Source organism: Dendropsophus ebraccatus, chromosome 4, assembly GCF_027789765.1.
Source record: "Dendropsophus ebraccatus isolate aDenEbr1 chromosome 4, aDenEbr1.pat, whole genome shotgun sequence".
In the NCBI taxonomy this organism is placed as follows: domain Eukaryota; kingdom Metazoa; phylum Chordata; class Amphibia; order Anura; family Hylidae; genus Dendropsophus; species Dendropsophus ebraccatus.
Window position 1 is genome coordinate 143,980,265 of NC_091457.1, and position 27,229 is coordinate 144,007,493.

At 43.1% G+C, this 27,229-nt stretch overlaps 2 protein-coding genes and 1 long non-coding RNA gene across 3 annotated transcripts in view; 2 read left to right on the top strand and 1 right to left on the bottom strand.

Annotated features, from left to right (window-relative positions):
• LOC138788908 (cytochrome P450 2D6-like) overlaps window positions 1-9,111 on the top strand; it is a 29,781-nt gene extending 20,670 nt beyond the window's left edge. The window contains exons 7-9 of the mRNA XM_069967305.1: window positions 5,155-5,339; window positions 5,594-5,735; window positions 8,401-9,111. Of these exons, the coding sequence (XP_069823406.1) occupies window positions 5,155-5,339; window positions 5,594-5,735; window positions 8,401-8,582 (509 nt within the window). The 3' untranslated portion in view covers window positions 8,583-9,111. The remainder of the gene's footprint in view (window positions 1-5,154; window positions 5,340-5,593; window positions 5,736-8,400) is intronic.
• A 2,608-nt stretch (window positions 9,112-11,719) lies between these two features.
• Window positions 11,720-14,058, bottom strand: LOC138788910 (uncharacterized). The gene is made up of 3 exons (XR_011362667.1): window positions 14,007-14,058; window positions 13,183-13,225; window positions 11,720-11,810 (listed from the first exon to the last, which is right to left on the bottom strand). It is a non-coding gene; the product is annotated as an uncharacterized lncRNA (long non-coding RNA).
• Window positions 12,785-27,229, top strand: part of LOC138788907 (cytochrome P450 2D14-like) — a 38,439-nt gene continuing 23,994 nt past the window's right edge. Inside the window, exons 1-2 of the mRNA XM_069967304.1 lie at window positions 12,785-13,059; window positions 18,799-18,970. Of these exons, the coding sequence (XP_069823405.1) occupies window positions 12,868-13,059; window positions 18,799-18,970 (364 nt within the window). The 5' untranslated portion in view covers window positions 12,785-12,867. The remainder of the gene's footprint in view (window positions 13,060-18,798; window positions 18,971-27,229) is intronic.

Consider the following 27,229-nt stretch of genomic DNA (forward strand, 5'->3'; position numbering starts at 1 on the left):
GAAATGCACAAAGGGTTATCCTTCTCCATTCCGCAGTGTGCACGTACCCTTAGGCTGCTACTATACTACGTATATTTCAGTCAGTATATGTATATTTCAGTCAGTATTGCAACCAAAACCAGGAGTGGATAAAAAACACAGAAAGGATCTGTCCACACAATATTGAAATTGAGTGGATGACCGCCATATAACAGTAAATAACGGCCATTATTTCAATATAACAGCCGTTGTTTTAAAATAGCAGCAAATATTTGCCATTAAATGGCGGCCATCCACTCAATTTCAACATTGTGTGAACAGATCCTTTCTGTGTTTTCAATCCACTCCTGGTTTTGGTTGCAATATGAGGACCACAATACTGACTGAAATATACGTAGTGTGAACATAGCCTTACAGTGTATGAAGGAAGGGACACCCGAATCCAGCCCCCAGATGCCCCCACCCATCCTCCGAGTTAGTGGGGATATCGTTTGGGACCAGATCTTCCCACTGCTGGATAAAGGTCACCACCTGTACGGGGATAACTTTTATACCAGCACCCCCTCTTCCAGTCCATCGCTGCCCGAGCTACTGTAGCTTGCAGCAAAATATCAGCAGTAGTAATAAAGCCCTAATATTTAGCAGCCATGGAGCGGACCCAGCGCTTCTGGATATGAAGGACCCCATATCGCACCAGGGAAACATTTTCCAGGTGACGTCCCCCACACTGGAAAACAGGAGACCCCAGAAGAAGTGCAGAGTGTGGCGTAACAGGGGGATCAGGAGGGACACCATTTTCCAGTGTGACACCTGTCCTGATCACCCCGGCCTCTGCATACATCATCGCTCCAAGGCGTACCACACGTCATTGGGGTTCTACATTTTCTAAATTCTGTCCCTAATTCCTATTTCAGGGGTCACGTTGGTCCAGGGATTATTCTGATCGCCATTATGGAGTCAGGAAGGAATTTTTCCCCTGTGATGAGGCTACTGTCGTCTGCCTTACGAGGGTTTTTTTTCCTTCAACACAGGTTGAATTTGATGAACTTCTGTTATTTTCAACCTTATAAACTAATAATTGGCCTAACACCCCCAAATAAATTAGAATTGTCCCTTTTCCCCAGCTAAATAGGTATGGCCGCCATTCCCATTAAAGGATGCCATGATGCAATTACAAAGCCTCTGTGCGGCCAGGACAGTAGAAACCCCCCAAAAGTGACCCCATTCTGGAAACTACACCCCATAAGGAATCTAACAAGGGGGCAGCGAGGATATGGCCCCCTGGTGACGGCCACATTTGTGCCGTGAAAATGAAAAAATTGTATTTTTTACTTTCACGGCACAAGTTCCACATATGTGCCCGTCACCAGTGGGGTCCATATGCTCACTGTACCCCTTGTTCGATTCCTTATGGGGTGTAGTTTCCAGAATGGGGTCACTTGTGGGGGGTTTCTACTGTCCTGGCAGCACAGGAGCTTTTTAATTGCGACATGGCCTCCATCCTCCATTCCAGCCTCTAAATGGCGCTCTGTCCCTTTGGTGGCTTGCCCTGTGCCCATATGGCACATTATGTCCACATGTGGGGTATTTTCGTACTCAGGGGAAATTACCCTACACGTTTTGTGTTCACTTTCTTTTTTAACCCCTTGTTGAAAAGGAAAAAATCAAGGCTAAACCAACATTTAGTGTAAAAAATGTTTAATTTTTACACTAAATCATTGATCTTGTCTTGATTTTTTCATTTTCACAAGGGGTTAAAAGATAAAAAAACATTAAATGTGTAGAGCAATTTCCCCTGAGTACGGAAATACCCCACATGTGGACATAAAGCGCCATGCGGGTGCAGGGTAAGCCTTCAAAGGGAAGGAGCGCCATTTGGTTTTTGGAGGCTGGATTTGGCTGGAATGGATTTCGAGGGGCCATGTTGCTTTTAAAAGACCCCTGTGTTGCCAAGACAGTTGAAACCCCCCACAAATGACCCCATTATGGAAACTACACCCCTCAGGGAATGTAACAAGGGGTGTAGTGAGCATATGGACCCCACTAGTGACGGGCACAAATGTGGAACAATATGGCGTGAAAATGAAATATTAAATTTTTTACACTATAATGTTGGTTTAGCCTTAAATTTTTCATTTTCACTAGAGGTTAAAAGAGAAAAAAAAACACAAAATGTGTAGAGCAATTTCCCCCTGAGTCCGTAAATACCCCACATGTGGACATAAAGCGCCATGTGGGTGCAGGGCAAGCCTCCGAAGGGAAGGAGCGCCATTTGGATTTTGGAGGCTGGATGTAGCCAGAATGGATAATGAACGCCATGTCGCATTTACAGAGCCCTCGTGCTGCCAAAACGCTGGAAACCCCCCACAAGTCACCCCATTCTGGAAACTACACCCCTTAAGGAATCTAACAAGGGGTGCAGTGAGGACATGGACCCCTTGATGACGGCCACATTTGTGCCGTGAAAGTGAAAAAAATGAAAATTTTCCCTTTCACGTCACATTGTTCCACATTTGTGCCCGTCACCAGTGGGGTCCATATGCTTACTGCACCCCTTGTTAGATTCCTTGAGGGGTGTAGTTTCCAGAATGGGGTCACTTGTGGGGGGTTTCCAGTGTTTTGGCAGCACGAGGGCTCTGTAAATGCGACATGACCCTTGAAATCCATTCCAGTAAAATCCAGCTTGCAAAGGCCAATTGGCGCTCCTTCCCTTTGGAGGCTCGTCCTGCGCCCCCTTGGCACTTTATGTCCACATGTGGGGTATTTCCGTACTCGGGAGAAACTGCGCTACACGTTTTGTGTTTTTTTTTTTCTTTTATCCCCTTGTAAAAATGAAAAATGAAGGCTAGAACAACATTTTAGTGTAAAAAATAGAATTTTTCCTTTTTTACACCACATTGCTCTGAAAATCTGTGAAGCACCTGTGGGGTCCAAATGCTCACCGCACCCCTTGTTACATTCCTTGAGGGGTGCAGTTTTCTAAATGGTGTCCCTTTAGGGGTGTTTTTTAGGTTTTGGCACCCCAGAGCCTCTGCCAACCTGAAGTGGTACAGTCAAAAATGACCAAATATAACGGAGCCATTGAAATTCACTAGGCGCTCCCTTATATCTGAGGCTTGTGGTTGCGTCAAATAGCGCAATAGGGCCACATATGGGGTATTTCTATAAACTGCAGAAACGGAGCAATCAATATTGGGGTGCATTTCTCTGCTAATAGGTTTATCATTATGAAAGATATTGGATTACAATAATATCTCTGCACAGAAAATAAAATTTTTCAAATTTCTTACACACTTAGCTTTTATTTATGTGACTCCCCTAAAAGGTTAAAAAACTTTCTGGCTGTGCTTTTGCAGAGTTTGGGGGGTGCAGTTTCTGAAATGAAGTGCTTTGTGGGGCTTTCTTACATACAGTCCCCTGAAATAAACTTTAAACCTGAACAGGTCCCTAAAAATATCTGATTTTGAAAATTTACTGAAAATTTGGAATTTCTGCTAATGTTTTAAGCTTTCTATTGTCTAAAAAAAATGAAATATAGTTTAATAAATGCCACCACCATAAAGTAGACATGTTGCTAATGCTATTTAATATATAATTTATGTGGCATAACCATTTTCTGTATAAGCAGAAAGGTTTCAAAGTTGGAAAAATGCATTTTTTCACAATTTTTCACGTTATTTTGGTGTTTTGTCATAAAGATTCGTTATGAGTATCGACTCCATTTTACCAGAAATGTAAAGTACCATATGTCACGAGAAAACAATCTCAGAATCGGCCGGATAGGTAAAAGCATCCCGAAGCTATTAATGAATAAAGTGACACTGGTCAAATTCATAAAATTTGTCTCTGTCCTTAAAGGAGTAGTGCGGCGCTAAAAAATTATTGACAGATTATTGACAGAATAACACACATTACAAAGTTATACAACTTTGTGATGTATGTTATGTCTGTGAATAGCCCCCTTCCCCGTGTCCCACCACCCCCACCCGTGTACCCGGAAGTGTTGGTGCATTATACATTACCTGATCCGTGTCGAGGGCCGTCCACCATTTTGTGCCAAACGACATCTTCGGACGGACGGCCGAGTCGCTGCCGCCCGTCCCCCCTCTGCCGTGTCACAACTGTGCTCAGCCGCGTTTGGCTGAGCACAGTTATGCTCAGCCATTCGCGGCTGAGCGGCTGATGACGAGGCCGCGCCATCAGCTGCTCAGTCGCGATTGGCTAAGCACAGTTATGCTCAGCCAATCGCGGTTGAGCATCGGATGACGCTGCAGAAGGCGGCCGGCATTCGGAACAGACGGAGCTGTTCGCTGGCCGGCCGAAGAAGACGTCACTGAATGAAGATCGGAGACGGGTGTCGGCACGTGACAGGTGAGTATAGCGCACCACACTTCCGGGTACACAGGTGGGGGTGGTGGGACACAGGGAAGGGGGCGATTCACAGACATAACATACATTACAAAGTTGTATAACTTTGTAATGTGTGTTATTCTGTGAATAATTCTTTACCGCCGCACTACCCCTTTAAGGCCATTTCAGGCTCTGTCCTTAAGGGGTTAAGCAAGTTTCTAAATTGTCTTCATTAACAATTTACTATTGTTTTACTTCTGTAGACTTTCAAAGTTTTTAATTGGTCCTCATTGACGTTAAGTAGGAACTATATCCTGAGTAGAGATGAGCGAATATACAGTTATGCAGTTTCTGATGTCTTACTTGTCCACCCTTCCCTTCTCTCATTATTAGGAGCAGAGTGCACATGTGTACCATACAGTACACACAGACTGTAGATAGGGAGGAAGGCACACAATAGGCAGTCTGCAGCGGAGAATCACTTGGGCTTTGTAGAGAGAAAACAAAGCCCCCACAGCAAAATCCGGAATCCTGGACAGGGTTGGGATTAAAACTTTTAACAGCAGGTTCCCTACTTGGCATGATGGATGCCCACACTGTAGTATGCGTCAAAAAGTTATTTCTACTGTAATAAGAAAATATAGCAATTGCCACATATTTCTTGTGCAATTCTCCCATCCTGCTCTACTCTGAAGACCTTTGGTTCTCATATCTAGCATATATTATAAGAAAGACACACCTATTGGAAAACTTTTTATTTATTTATTTATTTTTATTTAGAGAAGGTAACGTTGTTATCATGTAGTAATGAATATTGTCATTCAGTCAAAGTACAAGAAGAAATTGATCAAGTGATTGGAAGAGAGCGGAAACCGACAATGGGGGATGTGCTGCAGATGCCGTATACCAATGCTGTGATCCATGAAGTACAACGATGCGGAGATATTGTTCCCCTGGCCGTGCATATGGCCTATAGAGAAGTGGAAATTAAAGGGTACAATATACCAAAGGTAAAAACTATGGGAATTGTATTTTCCTAACTCTGAATGGGATAGCTTGTGTCCACATAAAACCAATGAAAAATTAGGGAAAAACGTCTCCTGCCCATTCGTATGCGGAAACAAATCAACTGTATCTATAGTAAACCCTGAGCAGGTAACCAAACCAGAGAGAACATTATATGAGATTCAATAAAGTGCCACTGGTTTACATTGGGGTGTGGTCATATTTCTTATTAAATGAATACTACTGTTATTTTTTTAAGGGCACCACCGTCCTCATCAACCTGTCGTCTGTCCTGAAGGATCAGCAAATATGGGAGAAACCTTTCCAGTTTTACCCAAAGCACTTCCTAGATGAGAACGGAAAGTTTGTGAAACGAGAAGCATTTATGCCATTTTCTGCAGGTGATTTGAGGACTCTTATTGGTGTTAGTCAGGGCCGGCTCTAGGTTTTTGTGGGCCCTTGGGCGACAGAGCCTCAGCAACCCCTTTGTGAAAAAAATCATGTGGCGACAGTAAAACCAACATCCACTGTACAAATATCAGTATCCCCTCATACACTGACCCATTTAGAGGTGGGTAGCAACCTTTCCTTAGATTGCCCCCATATAGTTGCCCCTTTAGTCCATGGCCCCCTGTATAGATCACCTTTAGTTGATGGCTTCCACTTAGTATTTGTCCCCCAGTGTAGTCCACCTGTCAGTATATTGTCCCCAGTGTAGTTCCTCCATTAGTATATGGTCCCCATTGTACTCCCCCATTAGTATATGGCCCCCTGTGTAGAGCCCCTTTAGTAGATGGCTCCCACTCAGTATATGGCCCTGGGTGCAGTTCCTTTTTAGCAGCCGGCCCACAGTGTAGTTCCTTTTTAGCAGATGGCCCCCAGTATAGTCTCCCTTTAGTTGATGGTCGCCAGTGTAGCCCCCCCTATCAGTATATGGCCCCCAGTATAGTCCCCCTTTAGTAGATTGCCCCAACTGTACATGAATAGAAAAGAAGAAAACAAGACTCACCTCCCACGTACTATTTCTTCACTGCAGGTCATCCTGCTCTTCTTTCTCCTGTTCTCTTGTCCGTCACAGGCAGTGTTGTGTTACAGACCTACAGACCTGCCTGTGCCAGACAGAACAGGTGAGAGAAACACTGACAATAGAGCGTGTGGGAAGCGAGCTGTTCTTTTCTGACCAGCACTGGGGGTCCATGCATTGTCTGGTGGAGTCCCTGAGTGATGTGCAGCTGCAGCAATATCAGATGTGGGTGGTTTCGGACGGCTGTGGGCCCCTGGAGCCTCAGGCTTTGGTCGGCCACCTGCACTGCCCACATTATAATCCACCACTGGTGGGCCCCAGAGGCGCTGTGGGCCAAGGCACTTGCCCGAGTAAGCCAAGTGCTGGCACCGGCTCTTGTGTTAGCTATTATATGTTATTTACTGGGGTGATGAAATCATTCAGACAATGAAGCTATATAAAGCATTTCTGCTAGGTTTGCTCTGCAGGGTCCATCTCTATTTTTTTGTTGTAGGAGGTGACTAACCTTTATTATGTCTTCGACACACACAGTTCCTAGACTTCCAAGTTTGTAGAGCACATTCGAAGAAGTAGCGGCAGCATGGAAGACATTACTAAGCAGTACTCAGCAGTGTAAGCTGTGAAGCAAGCATAACATTGTGATCTAATACTCACTTTCAGCGTCCTTAGTCTCAGTTTGCTTCTGTCACTTCTCAAGTCTTAAAGGGGCACTCTGGAGAGAATGGCCTGCAGTCTGACACAGTGCTCTCTGCTACCACCTCTGTCCATGACAGGAACTGTCCAAAGCAGGAAAGGTTTTCTATGGGTATTTGCTACTGCTCTGGACAGTTCTTGACACAGACAGAGGTGGCTATAGAGTGGACCCGGTCAGATTGTAAAAAAAAAACCCACCTCTTCCTGCAGGACATACAGCAGCTGATAGGTAGTGGAAAACTAGAGATATACAAATCTGTATAACTTTCTGACACCAGTTTTTTTTCTCAGGAGTGCCCCTTTAATAGTGTCATATTGGCAGTATGTAACTTTATCCCTCGGTGATCTGTTATCCTGTCTTGCCCAACAGAGTGAATGTTTAGTTTGGGGGGGGGGGGGGGGGGGGGGAGGGTGTCAGGAATAAAAACCTGATAAAAGAACAAAGCAGAATTTTTTTCTTGACAAAATTCAAAAAGTATGTCATTTCTTAGATTGATTTGTGGGAAGTTAAACCTGACAGTATCTATTATTTTGTTTTGAGCACAAGATCCTTATAGTAATGTCTATAGTGGTGTTTTCACACATGACATTTTGGTGTAGTATTTTACACCTTTTTTTAAGCCTTTGCCAGGACTGGGTTGCAGAATTAGTACAGAGGTACCTTGGTTTAAGAGTAACTTGGTTTAAGAGCGTTTTGGTTTAAGAGCTCACAGTTTTTCAAAATTGTGACTTGGTTTAAGAGCATTTCTTTGGTTTAAGAGCTCCCTGTACTGGGTGGGAGGGGGAGTGGAGGAGGGGCATGGTCTGCATAGTGAGGTCTACAGCCCTGTACTCTGACCCAGGAAGTCTCCCTCACCTTCCAAATCATAGCAGATCCACTTCAGGCTGGGGATCACATCAGGGGACAGGACTGTGGAGGTAATCTCTCCATAGCTGTAACCTCTCTCTCCCCAGAGTGCTGCTATACTGTGCCCACATCTGCCCTGCTCATTCCTTCATGCCCCTTGCAGTCTGTCAGTCCTTGTGTTTCCCATCCTCTCCATTACTGTACAGTAACTTATAATATCACATATTCTGCTTTTTCTGAATGTTTGTTTCACTTGTTTTACATGTTATTCAGAATAATAAATCATTATTTTTTTGGGTGTGGAACCAATTGTCTGCATTTCTATGATTTCTTATGGGGAAATTTGCTTTGGTTTAAGAGTGGATTTGCATTATAAGAGCGGTCCCGGAACCAATTATGCTCGTAATCCAAGGCACCACTGTATATAACAAAGATGTTAATGAAATTGGAATTTTTTCATATGTTTTTAAGTATTCAGAAAATAATATGTTTTCTCTTGTAGGTCGGAGGGCTTGCTTGGGAGAACAACTTGCCAGAATGGAACTCTTCCTGTTTTTTACAACTTTACTACAACAATTTACATTTGAGATACCGAGTGACCAACCTCGTCCCAGGGAAGAACCTGTCTATGCGTTAACGTTAAGTCCACAGCCCTACAATATACGTGCTATAACACGGGGATAACAAGCAGAATGAGAACTGGATTTATATCATTCACCCTGCTCATTTAGTAATATAATATAATTCTATAAATCCTAGCTGATTAACAATAGTTTTTACTGAAGACAACATATTTTCCTTCTAATAATGTTTAGGTGTATCTGCACTAAATGAATATAATTAGAATAAATTATTTAATTGTCAGAGGAGATTCTGGGCGGATACAATGGCTCCTTCCCTGACAAGAAGAGAAGAAACTGTATAGGTGTTAGCAGCTCTGGCGTAGTTACATCTGTGCTAAACCTATAATCTTATAAGGGATGTGTACACTGGATTCTCTCGACTGAGGACAGAGCTTAGAAAACATCAGGTATATATCCTCCTCTTAGTTTATATGGAGGTTATTCAATTGTCATAAGGGTGGTCCCATTCACTGCTTTTTCTGTGTCTGCAAGGTTGGAGAAGAATTGGTGGAGGACCTTATGTTATCTCTGGCATGGTAAAAATGTTGGTGGGAACTAGAGATGAGCGAACCTGGAGCATGCTCGAGTCCATCCGAACCCGAACTTTCGGCATTTGATTAGCGGTGGCTGCTGAAGTTGGATAAAGCCCTAAGGCTATGTGGAAAACATGGATATAGTCATTGGCTGTATCCATGTTTTCCAGACAACCTTAGAGCTTTATCCAAGTTCAGCAGCCACTGCTAATCAAATGCCGAACGTTCGGGTTCAGATCGACTCGAGCATGCTCCAGGTTCGCTCATCTCTAGTGGGGACCATTTCTTCCTTCTTTACTGAAATTATGGAGTATAGATGGATACAACTGGCCTGATATGGAAACCTTGGGGAATATGTCTTTCTTATAAACAAAAAAATCAGCATTGGGGGTGTGCAGGGAATGGACGTGGGAAATGCCCAAGTGTAACAAGCAAAAGACGGGACAAATACAGTGCTGGACTTGACCATACGAATTAACTTTTTTTATGTTAATATGTTTTCCCTTGGTCCCACTGGCAGCACAACTGATGGGGTTTGAGGCCCCTATGAGCCTGCGGGACAAAGAATATTTTTATGAAATGAGCAAAAATTTGCATAACCCCTCTCCAGGAAGTATATCTGCCAGACAACCCCCCCCCCAATACACTGAGTCATAGTAAATTAAGCAATAAGGGAGGGCACCTTGTGCTGCCAATGGGACTAAGGGAAAACAGATTAACATCAAAAATATTAACTTCCCATGCGTTCCATTGGCAGCACAACTGGTGGTGATTTAGCAAGTAATACCCCCACAGGGAGGGATTTCCTGCATAGCAGCACTCAGGATGGACCTGAAAAAGGTTGTCCGTAAAGAAAATAAAATAGACCCCAGTCTATAATGTCTACGAAACGTTGCCGGAGATGACCACAAAGCAGATTGACAAACCTGGTCCAGGGAAAAAAAACACAACCTTGTTCTTCCCGGGTAGTGCCTACAGCTCTGGTGGAATGAGCTTTTGCAAATTTAGGAGAGTGTAACCCTCTGCTGGATGAAAAAAGAATGAAACAAGCTAGAATAACTACTAAACTCTGTATCAAGGAGGGGAGTATACCCTCCACGGGCTGTTCTAGGACAAACAAAAGACCAGTGTATGGGGGGGGGGGGGCAGATGTACTTTCTGGGGAGGGGTTATGCAAATTTTTGCCTAATTCATTAAAATATTCCTTGTCCCGCAGCTCATTCGGCCAATCAAACCCCATCGGTTGTGCTACCAATGGGACGCTTGAGAATAACTTATTCAGATCCTGGTACCGAACCGTTTTTTTTTGCAGTTCGGTGCATCGTGCATCACTAGTGTCAACAATATATGCAAATTACAAACCAATTACACATACAAAATAGGAAAGCTGAAAGAACATATCCTAAAAACAATAGCAATGTGATTGGCAATATGGAGATATCCCTCTGTAGAGGTCTATAATCTAACCCCAAGATCTCACTATTAAAGAACTATTATTATAATATTTCCGCTTGATGTAAATCATTTCATCTACAGGTAAGCTTCTTATAGCGTATGCCAGGTGACATGAAATGGAGCACAACAACGTGTTGGCTGACAGAGGCTTTCTGTGTGTAGGAGTGTAAACACTGCCAGAAGCCAGAGTGAATGCAAGCCCCAGGGGCGTAGCTAGGATTCACGGGGCCCCATAGCAAACTATTTTAAGGGGCCCCCCTCCCATACACAAAACACTGCGCATATATATATACACATATAAAAATAAAATCTCTTGTGGCCAGAGACAGCCGGCCTACAGCCGCAAGAGTGACTGGCAGAGCAGAGAACAAATGGCTGCTTGCTATGACCGTCCACTGCTTTTTGTTGTTTGTTTTTTTACCTATAAGGGCCCATTAGGAGTCTTATGGTTAAATACATAGGTGCAGGAGCGGACTACCTTCTGCTTATGTACTGCAGTGTGTAAGTGCCCCTAAGTTCAATAAACAAGGAGATATATTGCTTTACTGCTGGTGCACTGATAACCCCTGACCTCTGCATGGAGATCTGCTAATTTTCCTGCTTGATTGTGTAGCTGGAGAACAGAGGTCAGAGGTTATCATAGCGGTGTCTTCTGCTTGTTAACCCTTTTTTTGTGCTGCGGCATGTAAGTAAACATTGGGTCACTTACACACTGCAGTACATAAGGGGTTAAGCAAAAGGACACAGGCTCTTACCTCCTCCCCCGGGCCCCCCTCCTGCATGGGCCCCATAGCAGCTGCCTACCCTGCCTCTATGGTAGCTACGCCACTGGCAAGCCCCCTGTAAATTGTCACCAGACCATCAGAATACCAGCACATATAACTCTAACAGCTTGAAAGGCTGGGTTGGTGTTGAGATGTCTCTTACATTCATGCTATTTGTAAATATGGGTTAAATAAAAGGAACAAGCACTTTCTTTTGCTTGTATATTTGCAGTAACCCAGGGCAGCCAGGCGGTGTTAGCTAGGGAAGATGGTAGCATACCTTCTCAGCTCTTGGCATGGGGCTTGTGTGGTATGTGCCTTTCCCAAGTCCTAGACACACACCCGTTACAGGTTGTGCTAGTGTGGTGTGAAGAACTACAGTGCCCATGATAGACTTAAACAGGTGCAACTTTTACTTGTAAAATCACAGTCCTTTTCAAGGGGGTGCAGGAATACAGTGGGTTGAAGGTTACTGACTAAGATCCCTTGTAGTTAGCTGGATACTTGGGATTCTTCTAGACTTTAGAGTCACGTCCACTGTAGAGAAGATTTAAGAAGTTTTGAGTAAGGTCTCCGATTATAGGGAGAAAAAACTTTACTTGACTACAGTGGTGACGGTGGGCTACTTCGAGGGGGATCTTATCTAGAGACTCAGGTACTTAGCTGTGCGACTTGGAAGAATGAATACCTACATCTGCGGCTATGAAGATTAGACTATTGCTGTCTGCGGGCACTGATAGACACAGGTCCAGGAACACAGGTCCCACCTAGTAGGGGATTTATGAAGACCGGCATACTCATACACCAGTCTTAAATTAGGCCCCGTCTCCTTTCCCCGGCAGGATTCACTGAGAGGTGCACGCGAACCTGCAACTGGCATACCAAATCTACATCTGCTTCCAGCAGGTGTAGATTTGGATGATGAATTATACGTAAATCATGATAAATAAGGTGCGCCTCCTCCCGGGCCTTGGCGCACCCCCCTTCCCCGTGCCCCCCTGCTCGCCTGATGGGGCAGGTGTACACCAGGGAGAAGGGGAAAATCTGAGCCTTCTCCCTGGTGTACGCCCCTTTTAATGACAGTGCCCATTTGACGATAGCACTGGATTTCACTCCTGAAACTCACTGTGATCATGTTATATAGCTGAGTGAAGCGCATGGCAGCGTGCTTCTCTCCCTGGCCAAGCAGAAAATCTGATTGAGATCTGACTGATTCACTCAGTGAATCTGCCAAGAATGGTGTGAATCAATTGGATATGATTGACAGCTGGGAAGAGAAGCTTCACCCAACTATTCTTGTGATTGCGGCAGGCTTCAGGAGTAAGACATAGTACAATCCTTAACTTTTGACATGTTAATTTATTTGACTACTTATACTAACTACTATAATGCTGCTGGCAGAGAGCAGATATTTCTGTGTGTTTCCCCTTTAAGGGAAGGATTGGTATTCAGTAACAGGTGTGGCCAATTTTGTTTGTTTTATACTCTGTACAATTGAAGCAGACTTGTACTTTGATTTCATACTGATTTTATACGGCACATTGTGTGATCTCTTACTACTAGGCTTCCCTAGATATAGCACCCCGGAGAAGAGATGGCTGAGCTTCTCTCCTTATTTTCCAATGGATTTTTATTGCTCATTTCTTTTATCGTTTGCCTTTTCCTATTGGATTATGTGAAGAGCAGGAAGAATGGATCACGGTTTCCCCCAGGTCCTAGAGGAGTTCCATTTCTTGGTAACATTCTGCAGATTGACTTCAGAAATCCAGAAAAAACAATGCGCCAGGTAGAGTATGTGTATAGTATGGGTTATTTCCTACCAGTCCCTATGTATTCCTGAATACTTCTGTGCGTGGAGGAATATATGTAGATTCATTGGGTTATATAAGTAAAATAATAATAAACTTACCGAGATATCATAGTTGCATGATGTTTGAACACCGCGAACGACTCTTTAATATGTAGGGAAAAAAAATTGGGCAATTTTACTAGTTTTGAATAGAATATTAAAATTCCATTTGACACCTTCATATATACAGACTGATAGATTTTCTGTGCGTTCCCTGTTCTTTAGAAACAGAAAGAGACGTGCAAATGTTTCAAACTAGCAGAACCCATATTTATACCTGTATATACCGCCATATAGTCTCCACAAGATAAATAGTGCAAAAGTAGATAGCAATGCAAAAAATCAAGATATTTGTGAGTGCTAAAGGTAGGATTGTCAAATCACTACCAATGAGATGTTACTATAGATAAAATGCTATACGGCCATTGTAGTTCTTCCCATCAAAGAGCCACCTACCATGTATCGGTGACCAACGTTCCAGCACTGACTCTGATGATATACTATGCTCTGTATACATATTTTGACGGGCATTACAAATTTTTGGAGACCTACTGATATTTTCTATTGAAAAAAATATAAATTGTTCTATGGTTTCCCCAAAGATCACTGAACTTCAAGCTTAGACTTCCTATGAGTAACTTCAAGTCTATGTTAGATTTGACTCAGCTCTGTGTCACCCCTAAGAACAGTCCACCTCCAATGCGAGAAATTTTCTTAAAATTTGTCCCAAAGGATTAGTCCTATAACAGACATTGGAGCTAATCCTTGTATTGACATATGTATTTCTACCATGGAAAAACACATTGGATACTTAGAGGGAACCTGTCCACCCTGGACATCCACCTGAATCCACCCTACCCCTGGATATGGCCCCCTATACTTACCCCATCTTGCCGGTCCGGAAAAGTATAGGGGGCCGTATGCATTGGTAGGGTGGGTGGGTGTGTGTGTGTGTGGGGGGGGGATCCAGGGGTAACATGTTCCCTTTAATTAATCTTTGGAATCATCGTTCTTATCTATCTTAATACACAAAAATGAGATCAGGTGGGTAGATTTCACAACAGACGACATAGGTCACATCAGGACTTGAGATTTCTGCTTAGTCAGCTATGCTGACTCAACAAGTTTCCTGTAAATGTTCACCCCTGTGTTTTGGCAAAAGCTCGAGTACATGGGCCAATTCTATGCCCAATAAGGAAGATATCGCCCCTTGTAATAGAGCCAGCGGCCATCTGACAAATGAACACACACTCTCTGTCAGGTGCAATTCACTCTGAAAACTGATGACTCACTTAGCTGTTAGGTGAGGGATACGCATGATACCTTTCATATATATATATATCTTATCTGTCCTTCCAAAACGTGGAAAAATGCTTTTATTTTCTGGTGCTAATAATCAAAGAGACATTTCCAAACTCCCGAAGTGGTAAGGGCCGAAGTGCCTCCTCGCTATCCTCTCACATTCCGGTCTCTACTTAGTTGACAGTCAGCTAGAAGCCGAGCCCTGTTTTCAAATCTTGCTCCTGTGCGATTTGGCAACAAGTGCTGCAAACTGCAAATCAAGCAGGGATAAGGATGGGAGGGGGAGCGAGGAGGTGATACAGGTCCAACCACCTCATGACCCGGACACTTTGCACTAGTGAAAGAGAAGGCATTTTTACTTTATGGAAGCACAGACGGACATACGCAGTGTCCCAGGACCCTGCTTGGTGGGAATATCTATATCTTTATTCAAAGTCTAAGGGTATTCTGTGGATAAAGGATGGTTAAACTGCATTTGTCTGTATATTTCACTGTATTCTATTCACTTACAGCAAGCACATTCTGAAGAGGCAAAAAGAGTTAAATGTGTATGTGACTAACTGCACATTTCTTCCTCTGCCACCTGCATCCTCTCTTATCTCCGGGCCTGCTCAAAGTTTCCCCATCTGTCCTGTCAAGTCTCATGTGGAGTTACCTCAGGCTTCTCTCCACCAATGGAAGCCCTTTCCCTGTAGGATAAAAATGGTGGGAGAGGGCCATGTGCTTGGTTCAGTGTAGAGTTGATGCCTAGTATAGTTATAGACACTTGTATGCTGACCAGCTGCATCCAGAGCCAGAGTGTCAATCCGCAGGGTCTGGCCTCAGGCCAGTACCTGTCCCTGAGCCTCTGTACTGCTGATCGTTTTTCCAGTATACTAGAGGTGCGACTGCCACCAGCCTGTCCAGGCTGACGGGGTTATCTTCTACAAGTCTTCCAAGTCTTGCGATCCACAGTGTTTCAGTTTCCAAGCAGAAGTTGGAAAAGTGTTTCTCATCTGTATGCCCTTCTGCAAGTCCTATTGGCCAAGAGCTGAAGGTCATCTCCTACCAGGTGATCTGCCTGGTGCCCATATTCCTAGATGTGTCGCTCTGCATGTTCATCACAGTCTGACAAATTTATCTACTGTGAGTAACGGTTTTTTCTCTCTCTTCCAACTTACTACAACTGATTCCAAGTATGTCAGAATCCCCTTTCAAAAAAACGACCTCCTCTCCAAACCAGGGTAAGTACGGGCGCAGATCCAGAAGGGGATATGAGATGGTTAAAATAATAATTTATTGTATAAAAACATTCATGGCGACACAACGGGGACCAATACCCGTACATTTGTTAACTCACACAGATATCCCAGAGACTCTGCTTCTGGCCTCTCCAGGCACGAGCAGACATTGTCTCTGGGGGGCATTAACAATAATCACAAAAAATCCACAAATGTGAAAAATAAACCACTTCACTCCTTAAAAAATTCAGAACCTGAGATCGAAGATTGCAGGGAGATTGTAGAAACACCCACAACTATCATTCCAAGTTCACCTAGTGAAACACTGGATACGCAGACTGTATCTAGTGTGATTAATATACCCCATCCTCCCACCTTTTTCACTTCCCACACATCTCCTGACGTGGTGACCTCTGCTCCGGGTAGAATTGACACTGAGTTTTTGAGCACAAATTCAGGTACTTTAGCGCTTTCTCAGATTTCAGTACATGATAACTCATTGTGTGAATCTCTTGAGGGTGCGGTTGGAGGATGCGAATCCGATATGTCCACCTCATTATCTTTTTTAGGCTCCCGTCTCCCATGTGTAGACGTGGGGCCAACACACACCAAACAGCTGCAAACTACCATTTTACTCCCTGTTCACACAGAAGTATTAACACTCACACCTTCCATTACAAGTCCCAAAGTCCAGAGAATCACCAACTATTTTCAGACGATACAGAAGGACCCCCTCCAGATATCCACAGGAGGAGGAGGCGCAAAAAGAAAAATGTATTCAGAGGTTGTAGAGGGGGAAAGAGGGAGCAAAAAAGAATAAATAGAACGAAAAACTATACCATAGCCCATGACAGTATAGAAGAAGGAATAAACAAGTCTGAAACAATACAGATATTTAATTTATCGCAAAGTCCAGTGATTTTAAGAAATGTATCTTTTATCGGCGTTATATAGACGATCTGTTCTTAATCTGGGTGGGATCAAAATCTGAGGCCCAATCCTTCGTAGAAAATCTAAACTGCAACCAATGGGGCATAAAATTCACTCTTAATTTTGGAGCTGATGCTATTGATTTTTTAGACCTAGAGGTTTTTAAAACAGATGAATTCCATATCGCTACAAAAACTCATTTTAAAAGTGTTGATGTAAACAGTTTTTTAGATTTTAATAGTTGTCACCTACCCTTATGGTTGAAAAATGTCCCCTTTGGTCAGTATCAAAGAATAAGAAAAAATTGTAGTTTGGAGAGCGACTATATACAGCAATCAAAAATTTTGAAAGAAAGGTTTATTAAGAAGGGTTACCCTAAAAGAATTTTAAAAAATGCATACAACCGAAATAAGTCCACAACACAAGGAAATATACTGAAAAAAAAATGAAAGAAAAAAGGGATACAAATATAAAGAAAAATAAAACATTTAATAATGAATTTGGACTCCATTTCACGACCGAGTATAATTGTGGGGCCATGCAGATTAAGAAGTGCTTACAAAAAAACTGGTCAATTCTTCGGGATGATCCTATTCTAAAATCTAGCATCCCTAAAAATCCCAATATAATTTTTCGAAGAACTAAGAGTTTACGGAATTACCTTGCCCCAAGCAAAATACCCAAAAGGGATACAAACAACGTCAAACAGGTGAGAGATAAGAAAGATGGAGATAGGTCACTAGGAACCGTTAAATGTTTCAGTGTAAGATGTCTCTGTTGCGATTGGATACCTCGTAATCCAAGTACTACTTTTACATCTCAGAGTACTGGAGAAATCTACAGGCCTTTTTAATTGTTCTACACAATTTGTAGTTTATCTTTTGGAGTGCTCATGTAGGCTACAATATGTGGGACGCACTGTTCAGTGCGTTCCCGCATGAATAAACATCGGTCTAATATTCGAAAAGGTTACCTACTACATAGTGTCTCGAAACATTTCTTTCTAAAACATAACAGTGACCCCAAGCACCTTACTCTAACAATTTTAGAACACATCCCAGAGACACGCTGTAATAGATATAGGCACCTTATTAATCGCGAATCGTATTGGATTTTTAAATTATGTACTTTATCACCTTATGGCTTGAACGAAACTATTCAGAATGTCCGTTAGAAATCAATGTTTTTGACATATGTATATTTATATGGTCATATACTCTACATAGGGTTGTATATTTGTTTTTATGTAATTGGAAGCCCGTTCTTTCCCTTTTGGGTTACTAGGGGTTAAAATGTTTTTTTTCTTGTTTAACCTATCATTACATGCTGATGTCATCAAGGAGGCGTATATATATGTAGGTCGAGTTGATTGTGAGGCAGATGACACTTGAAAAAGAAACCAGTTCGGTTTGGAAACGCGTTGTGTCGCCATGAATGTTTTTATACAATAAATTATTATTTTAACCATCTCATATCCCCTTCTGGATCTGCGCCCGTACTTACCCTGGTTTGGAGAGGAGGTTGTTTTTTTTGTTTACATTACCCATCTTGTTTGGGTTCACCTGGGAGTGGCAGCGATCCTTATCCATGCGTTTATTGAGTGTTGTGCCTCTCCACTGCACAACCGCACCAGGTGAGAGTCTCCCACACTATTCTCTCACCTTCCGTCTATACCCCCTGATCTGTGCTGTGGAGCGCTGTTCTATTTTTTCTTACTACAATCCCCTTTCAGCAGAGTTCTGTACATACTGGACAGTGCCCCTCTAGGTAGTTGGCCCAGTAGGGGTCCTATAAGACGGCCAATGGCGCCCTGATCAATACAGTTAACAAGCGCTGGGCCTATTACACAGCCCGATAATTGTTTAGCAAGGGCTGCACAGACATCGATAACAATGTCCGTGCAGCCCTTGCCCAACAGTTTACATCACCTGTCCACTCTCCTGGTCTCCTCCTGCACTCTGCTTCCTCCCTGGTCCCGCGCGGGTAGAGTGGCCGCTCTCTAAGCTTTCTTTTACGTGATCAAAATCAAAGCTCACATAGGGAACCAGTGACACACCAAATCTAAAGGTACCATGTGTCTTCTTGCTGTAACAGCTAGAGAACAGTGTCAGCACTTTGGAATGTGAATTGCAACTTGGTTAAATGACCAAGTTGAGAACTTTGAATTCTTAATGGATTTATTTTGTTTCCCCTTTAAATACATATACTGTATATCTCTCAACAGCTGAGAAAGGAGTTTGGGGACGTATTCAGCTTGCAGTACTTCTGGAAAAACACTGTGGTGCTGAATGGGTTTGAGGTGATGAAGGAAGCGCTGATCAACAGGTCGGAAGACATTGCAGATCGGCCTCGATTTCCTATCTATGAAAAAATAGGGTATGCTGGAGACACCAAAGGTAATGTCTAAATAATTTAGGCGTAGTTATGTAAATACATAAAAAAAAAGGCATCACAAAGTGTTCGGCTGTGGTTTGTCACCTTCTATCTTGTACCTTCATGGCTTGTTCACATGGTGAAAAAAGAGCTGAAAATATTCCCTCGAAATTGTCATAAAGCTCCTATTGGTTTCAATGGAACCTTCAAGGCGGTGACATGCCACTTCTTTCCCCCATGGTACCTTGTATAAGCAATATTGACACAGACAGCTTCACCAAGTGTAATGTCTATTCCAAGGCCCCATTCACACTACGGAATTGGCGCCAAATCAGCGAGGGGGGTTTCTGCATGGAATCTCTGTGCCAATTACGTAATGTGAACAGGGCCCAATGCTAATATGTATTAAAATAGGGGAGGCTTAGTAACTGCACACAGCTGGGCTATAGATATGCAGCTGTGACGGGACCCGGGCTTAAGCAGCCTTGCAGTTCCCGACACATATTTGGTGGCAGCAGAGAGGCTTTGTCACCCCCCTACTTCTACCACCCAATGTAAAAATCTAAAAAAAAAGTATTCATTTTCTGCAATAAGTAACTTTATTAAAGAAAAGAGTGTGTTTTCATGATCCTTAAAGGGTTATACACCTTTTCATATGTTGCTGCCCATGGTGAGACTAAGAATTCCTTCCACACTTGTTATTATCTATTGGCCTCCTTCCCCCAGTTCTTAGTGTTGGTTTTCTGTTGAAGACACAAAAAACTGTGTGAGATTTTCTCCCCGTCTCCCCTCCTCCCCCCTCCCCTCTGAGACGGCTGATGTAAACAAGTCCCCATCTGCAACTTTGTGGCAACTTTGTAGCAATTTTGTAATGCCGGGAGGGTTAATCACAGTGAGTTCATCATCAACTTACCACAAAGTTGCAGATGAAGCCGGCCAGGGACTTGTTTACATCAGCTGTCTCAGAAGGGAGGGGGAGGAGGGAGAGACAGAGAGAAAAGCTCACATACAGATTTTTGTTTATTCAGCAGAAAGCAACAGCTGAGAACTGGGAGAAGGAGACTGAATAGATAATAAAAAGTATGGAAGGAATTATTAGTCTCACCGTGGACAGCAACATATCAAAAGTTATGTTTGCGTGGAATACCCCTTTAAGCACTGAGGGGGAGACTTATCAAACATGGTGTAAAGTAGAATTGTCTTAGTTGCTCCGAGCAACCAATCAGATTCCACTTTTCATTCCTCACAGATTCTTTGAAAAATGAAAGGTGAAATCTAGACAATTCTACTTTACACAAGTTTGATAAATCTCCCCCATACTGTTTTTTTTTAATAAGCCGGAAAACAGAAATAGATCAAAATCTCAGCCTATAGAATAAGTTCCTTTGTTCCTGAATCTTCATAACCTACAGAAATCACAGGTTATACCTGTTTGGTTTCATAGAGTCTAAACCTGTCTAGTACATACAATATACAAGAGTTCTCTAGCCGGTTTAGTTTATGAATATGGGTGAGGGCTGAGCTGTGACTGACACTTGTTCTATAAGGATTACATATAATTCCTTTGAGGTGTAAAGAAAGAATAATAACATGCAAATTGATCACTTATATTACAGCAGCCTCGGGTTACATTATTTTCAGCATACTATTATAGCCTTTCCCAGGCCATTGTAACTTTATACCACATTCAGCACACATTGTGCAATCCACAAGAGCATTTTAATGGTAAAACATCTGTATTACTGAATTGTCTGCACTCGGCTATCTGGTAGTATTTCCTACAATACTGTGCAATAGGTGACACTGGGTGAGAACAACTCACTTTTATTTTTCTTAAAGGGAATCTGTCACCCCCTGACCGCTTATCAAGCCAGTGGCCCCGCTGGATAGACATCAATGAAAGCATTCACAACATACTTTTATTCCCTGTGTCTGTGTTTTTATTTTCATAAAAAAAGACCATTATTTTTCATGTGAATAGTGTCAAAAAGGCGGAGCCCATAGTTCCCCAGGCCCCAGCACCGGTGCACCTCACTATGCTGTATACTGAGTGTATGTCACTGATTATGCAAGGGTGCTAGGTAGGGATGGTCCGAACCTAGTTCGGTTCGGGTTCGTACGAACCCGAACTCTCGGAAATGATTCCCTCTGTCTGCCCGCTCCGTGGAGAGGGTGGATACAGCGGGAGGACCGCCTGGAAAACTGGGATACAGCCATAGCCATAGGCTGTATCCCAGTTTTCCAGGTGGTCCTCCTGCTGTATCCACCCGCTGCACAGAGCGGGCAGACAGCGGGAATCTGATGCAGAGCGATCGGGTTCATACGAACCCGAACCTCGGCAGTTTCGGACCATCCCTAGTGCTAGGCTTTTTAATGAAGATAAAAAAACATAGACACAAATATCTTGATATCTATCCAGTGGTGTCACCAGCTTGGTAGGTGGTCAGGGGATGACAGATTCCTTTTAAGTAGTCTCCCACTAGGGCTGTGGCCTGCAGTGCAGGTTGCAGATGTTGTGTGCAGCTGGTGGGCTCTGATGTTTTGGTGGCAACTTGTCATGGTGGCCGAAAAATGCATTTTTATCATGAAAAAGCAGTTTGAAGCTCTCCTACGTTTTCATGGTTCTCTTATGGAGAGGGGAGGGGTTGAGGAGGATTGGGCACCAAAACAGGAAAACAAAGAGTTAAAGGACAAGTGCCATGAAAAACTTTTTCCCAGTAATTGAAGCACATTACAAAGTTATATAACTCTGTAATATGCTTCAATCACCTATCTGCCTCCCTTCCCTGTCTTTTCCCCCCTCCACCCCCCACCAGGAAGTGTCCTGACTCACACAGACCTAATGACTGTCGTCACCGTCACCAAGCTTTTCTCTCAGCTCCTTCTCCTGTTACAGCAGCCCCCCTGGGGAGGGGGGCTGGTGTAACAGGACCTAGAGCAGCCCTCCTGCTGATGACTCATCCTCACAAGAAGGAGCTGCCTGGTGACGGTGACGACAGTCATTAGGTCTGTGTGAGTTAGGACACTTCCTGGTGGGGGGTGGAGGGGGGAAAAGACAGGGAAGGGAGGCAGATAGGTGATTGAAGCATATTACACAGTTATATAACTTTGTAATGTGCTTCAATTTCTGGGAAAAAGTTTTTCATGGCACTTGTCCTTTAATTTACAGCTGCATCACCGGGCTATCAACTCTGAAGTCAGCACTGACCTCTCTGACCTCTGAATACCATCTTCCACACAGCTCCCACTGTGTAATCCTTTGTTCTCTGCTGCCGTCTAATCTCCCTCTTCCCCCTCCCCTCTCCATAGAACAGACAGGACTCGACTAATGTGAAAGAGTTGAGATTTCCTGATAATGAGCAGTGGATTAGAAAGGAGGGGGGGGGGGGTGCCTGGGGAAAGTCTTTTTGAATGCAGATAATGGCATATTTGCCTAATAAACCCAATTACAAAGTTTCTTAGTCGCATGTACTGCAAAAAAAAAACAAAAAAAAAAAAAACCGTCAGTGACACTTTAAACTTTACTTAAAAAATACTTCTGTGCAATACAAAATACAGGATAGAAAAATTACTAGTTACAAGTGCTAGTGCAAAATACTTAGCAAAACTTCTTTGGGGACATAGAGGTAGATTTGAGCAGACAATAGAGTAGAGTGATGCACACAGATGCATCCGTTTTTTTCATGCCTTTTTTTTCTGCAAAAAATGGATGAAAAGAATGGCTTTCAAAAACGTAGTGTGAAACTAGCCTTACTGGGGATCAGTTTCTCTGCCTTTCCTTTTGGGGTAACTTTCCTGACTGTAGAAATCCACGGCGTAGACAAGGGTTGTCCTATTGTCTGGTTACCTCACCTCTAGGGTTCAGCACTGTATACTACCAGGACTTTGGCCTAAGCCAGGTCCACTTAGGCACAGCAGCAGGAACCTGTTGGCTTGTGTCTATCCACTCTCTAGACAAACTGAAACAAAACTAACTCCTGGCAAGACACCCCTACCTTATATAGAATTACATCTGGCCCGCCATGGCTACTATATAAGACTAATGGGGAGGGCCGGCTACTATATAAGAGACTATGGGGGAGGGCTGGCTACTATATGCGACTACTAGGGAGGGCTGGCTACTATATGAGAATACAGGAGAGGGCTGGCTACTATATAAGAGACTATGGGGGAGGGCTGGCTACAATATAAGAGACTATGGGGAGGGCTGGCTACTATATAAGAGACTATGGGGAGGGCTGGCTACAATGTAAGAGACTATGGGGGAGGGTTGGCTACTATATGAGACTACTAGGGAGGACTGGCTACTATAAAAGACTATGGGGGAGGGCTGGCTACTATATAAGAGACTATAAGGGAGGGCTGGCTACTATATAAGAGACTATGGGGGAGGGCTGGCTACTATATAAGAGACTATGGTGGAGGGCTGGCTACTATATAAGAAACTATGGGGGAGGGCTGACTACAATATAAGACTACTGGGGAGGGCTGGCTACTATATAAGAGACTATTGGGAAGAGCTGGCTACTATATAAGAGACTATTGGGGAGGGAGGGCTGACTACTATATAAGAGACTATGGGGGAGGGCTGGCTCCTATATAAGAGACTATTGGGGAGGGCTGACTACTATATAAGAAACTATTGGGGAGGGAGGGCTGACTACTATATAAGAGACTATGGGGAGGGCTGGCTACTATATGAGACTGTGGGGGAAGTCTGGCTACTATATGAGACTATTGGGCAGGGCTGGCTACTATATGGGACACTTTGGGGGCTGGCTACTATTTGGGCACTATTGGGGAGGAATAATCCGATTTTAGTCAAATGACCAAACTAATCCCCTTACGGTAAATCATATACAAAAACTATAATAGCCAAAAAACAAAGCTAAATGGGGAAAACACCAATAAAATATAACTTTTAATCACAATCTTTAAAATAGATAACACCCCACACACATTAAATACCACAAGCCGTAGTCCTTACTAGAAGTTTTTGCCACGCATTAATATCATGGTACTCTTAGGACTCAATTCACACTGAAAATCATTTACAAGTGGATAGGAGAAAAGAATGATACAATCTCACCCACTCCACGATCAGTCTCAAAATTCTTTTTCTTGGAGTCCAAAACGATATGATGCAGGGGTACACAGCCTTTCTGGGCAGTCAGGATAAATCACCCTAAAAACGCCCCTAGTTGTGTGTATGTGTTGTCTACCCCTGCTCGCACAGGGTCCGTCGGGGCACTCGCCCTAACAAGGGCGACCCCTGCCCCGAACTACCCCTTTGGGATACAATCCCTATATACACCCTATATCCACATCCCGACGTGGCCCGTTTCTATTGGTTTCACCAAATATCATCAGGGGATATATTGGAAACAACAAAAGGTAAGTATATATGTAAATTAAACTATGCAATACGAGGAGAGTACCTCCTAGTCATTGATCACAGTGGCGATCCTAAAGTGACTCATGCAAGAAAATCGTGCAAGGTTTAAAGTGCTATGAATAGTGCCTATGCCAGTGGGCAAGGAGTATTGCACTACCTCGTAGCTAAAGTGCTATGTGCTGTATCACAACCAATAAGACAATGCTAAAATGATACTTAAGCTACTACACTTGCTATAATACGATCTTGCTGAGGCACAGTCTGGTGCAGTGGCTAACTACAGACTATCCTAGTGGTCCCTGGTATCGTCTATTGTGGGGCTACTTTTATAATTACCTGTTCCTGAACGCCATACTCCACACTTCCTGAACGCCGGCTGGAGTTCCGGTCGACAATAACGTCACATCCGGAAAGCCGCGCGCATCAAGCTGGCGGCGTCAGGCGTTGCCTAGGGGACGTGTGACCTCATCAACTCCGCCCCTCGCAACGAATATACAATAAATAAATAGGCCGTTACCTGGTTCTTTTATATATAGCCCCCCGCAAATCAAATTACTGACACAAGTGAACAGAGGCACTTAGAAATTTGTCTGAAAAATTATTGAACTAAGAAAAAATGGAAATTACGTGTGTTACAAAACATATGACCTAAAGCGCAAGACCTGAGGTCAGTATTAGTGTATGACTACATTATGTGGATCAATGGAATAAATTTAAATCAAATGAGGACCTGACTACTTTTAATGATACCCATGATAAAGGTATGGAAAGAAAACGAGACACTACAACAAGTTAAAAAATTGAAATACTACGTGAGGGATACCTGAAATCTTACCCAAGAAAGCACCGGGGATCAAAAATCATAAAAAACATGCAAAGCTCAATTGCTCATTAAGGCCTTTTGGTACAGTGGTTTGTAGCCTAAATATCCACTGGGCCTCTCTCTGCAAGATGATCCTGTCCCAATCGCCACCTCTTAGATTCGGTTTAACCAGTTCAATGCCAACAAATTTTATCTCCCTTGTATCCCCCCCATGTACTCCGTTGACGTGTCTCGCTAATGGTTTGTCTGCTTGTACCCTAATGTCTCTGAGATGTCTCCTCGTATTGCATAGTTTAATTTACATATATACTTACCTTTTGTTGTTTCCAATATATCCCCTGATGATATTTGGTGAAACCAATAGAAACGGGCCACGTCGGGATGTGGATATAGGGTGTATATAGGGATTGTATCCCAAAGGGGTAGTTCGGGGCAGGGGTCGCCCTTGTTAGGGCGAGTGCCCCGACGGACCCTGTGCGAGCAGGGGTAGACAACACATACACACAACTAGGGGCGTTTTTAGGGTGATTTATCCTGACTGCCCAGAAAGGCTGTGTACCCCTGCATCATATCGTTTTGGACTCCAAGAAAAAGAATTTTGAGACTGATCGTGGAGTGGGTGAGATTGTATCATTCTTTTCTCCTATCCACTTGTAAATGATTTTCAGTGTGAATTGAGTCCTAAGAGTACCATGATATTAATGCGTGGCAAAAACTTCTAGTAAGGACTACGGCTTGTGGTATTTAATGTGTGTGAGGTGTTATCTATTTTAAAGATTGTGATTAAAAGTTATATTTTATTGGTGTTTTCCCCATTTAGCTTTGTTTTTTGGCTATTATAGTTTTTGTACACTATTGGGGAGGGCTGGCTACTATATAAGAGTCTATGGGGGGCTGGCTACTTTATGAGACTATGGGGGAGTGCTGGCTACTATATGAGGCTATTGGGGAGGGCTGGCTACTATAAAAGAGACTATTAGGGAGGGCTGGCTACTATATGGAACATTTGGGGGTCTGGCTACTATATGGGACCCTTGGTGGGGTTGGCTACTATTTGGATACTATTGGGAGGGCTGGCTAATATGAGGGGCAATTTTGGGGGAATTGGCTATTATATGGGTTGGGGTTTAATCATGTCATAGCAATTAACATGTCATTTATCATAGTGCACAGCGATGGGAGACTCACACCACTGACAGTGCCAGGAACACCACATGCTGCTCTGACAGTGCCAGCACCGCCGCATTTGCGCTTCAATAATTATTAAAGTTGGTCCATTTTTTTAATTTTCCCCCACTGTGTATTTAAGTTTGACACCCCTGCTTTATACCATGTATGATAAATCTCCCCCCTAGTGGCTGGAGAGAAATACACAGCTACCAGCACTTGATGTGAGAGTTACTTTACCTGGTTTTAAGATTTAAGGCCCTATTACACATAGCGATTGTCCTGTAAAGATTCACAATAACGATCGATCACTAGTGAAAACTAGCAATTTTGTAGCAAATTCTGAAGTTATTACATTCATTGATTACTGTTATGAGTGATCATTTTTATGTCGGTATATGGTCCTAATCGTTCTCAGGACAGCCTACACAACATGTTTTATCTGGAAACGACTTATTACATGAACAGATACACGAACGACTGGCGAACTACCAACAATTTTTTTCAACTTCTTGATTTTTTGATTGCCAAAAATGAACAACTTTTCGTTTGATCATTGGGTGTTATTACATGGACAGATAATTCGCTAATTTTTGGTCGTTATAGCGAATTTTTTAACAATAATCACTTTGTTTAATAGGGCCGTTAGGAAACCACCTGAGTGCACTAGCCCATGGACACATGTCTTGCATGAAATTACATATATTTATATATATATACACTGTATATTGCTTTTTACCTTTGCTTAGTGTGAGAAAATGTTGCCCTGTGCCCCGGAATTCTTTGTTTCCTAGACAGGAATTAGTTTCGGAGATAAGGATATGACCCTGGTGGGAGACAGAGTGAAGGGCATGGGCAGCTATAGACATCACAATCCTTGATTTTAATTACATGGCC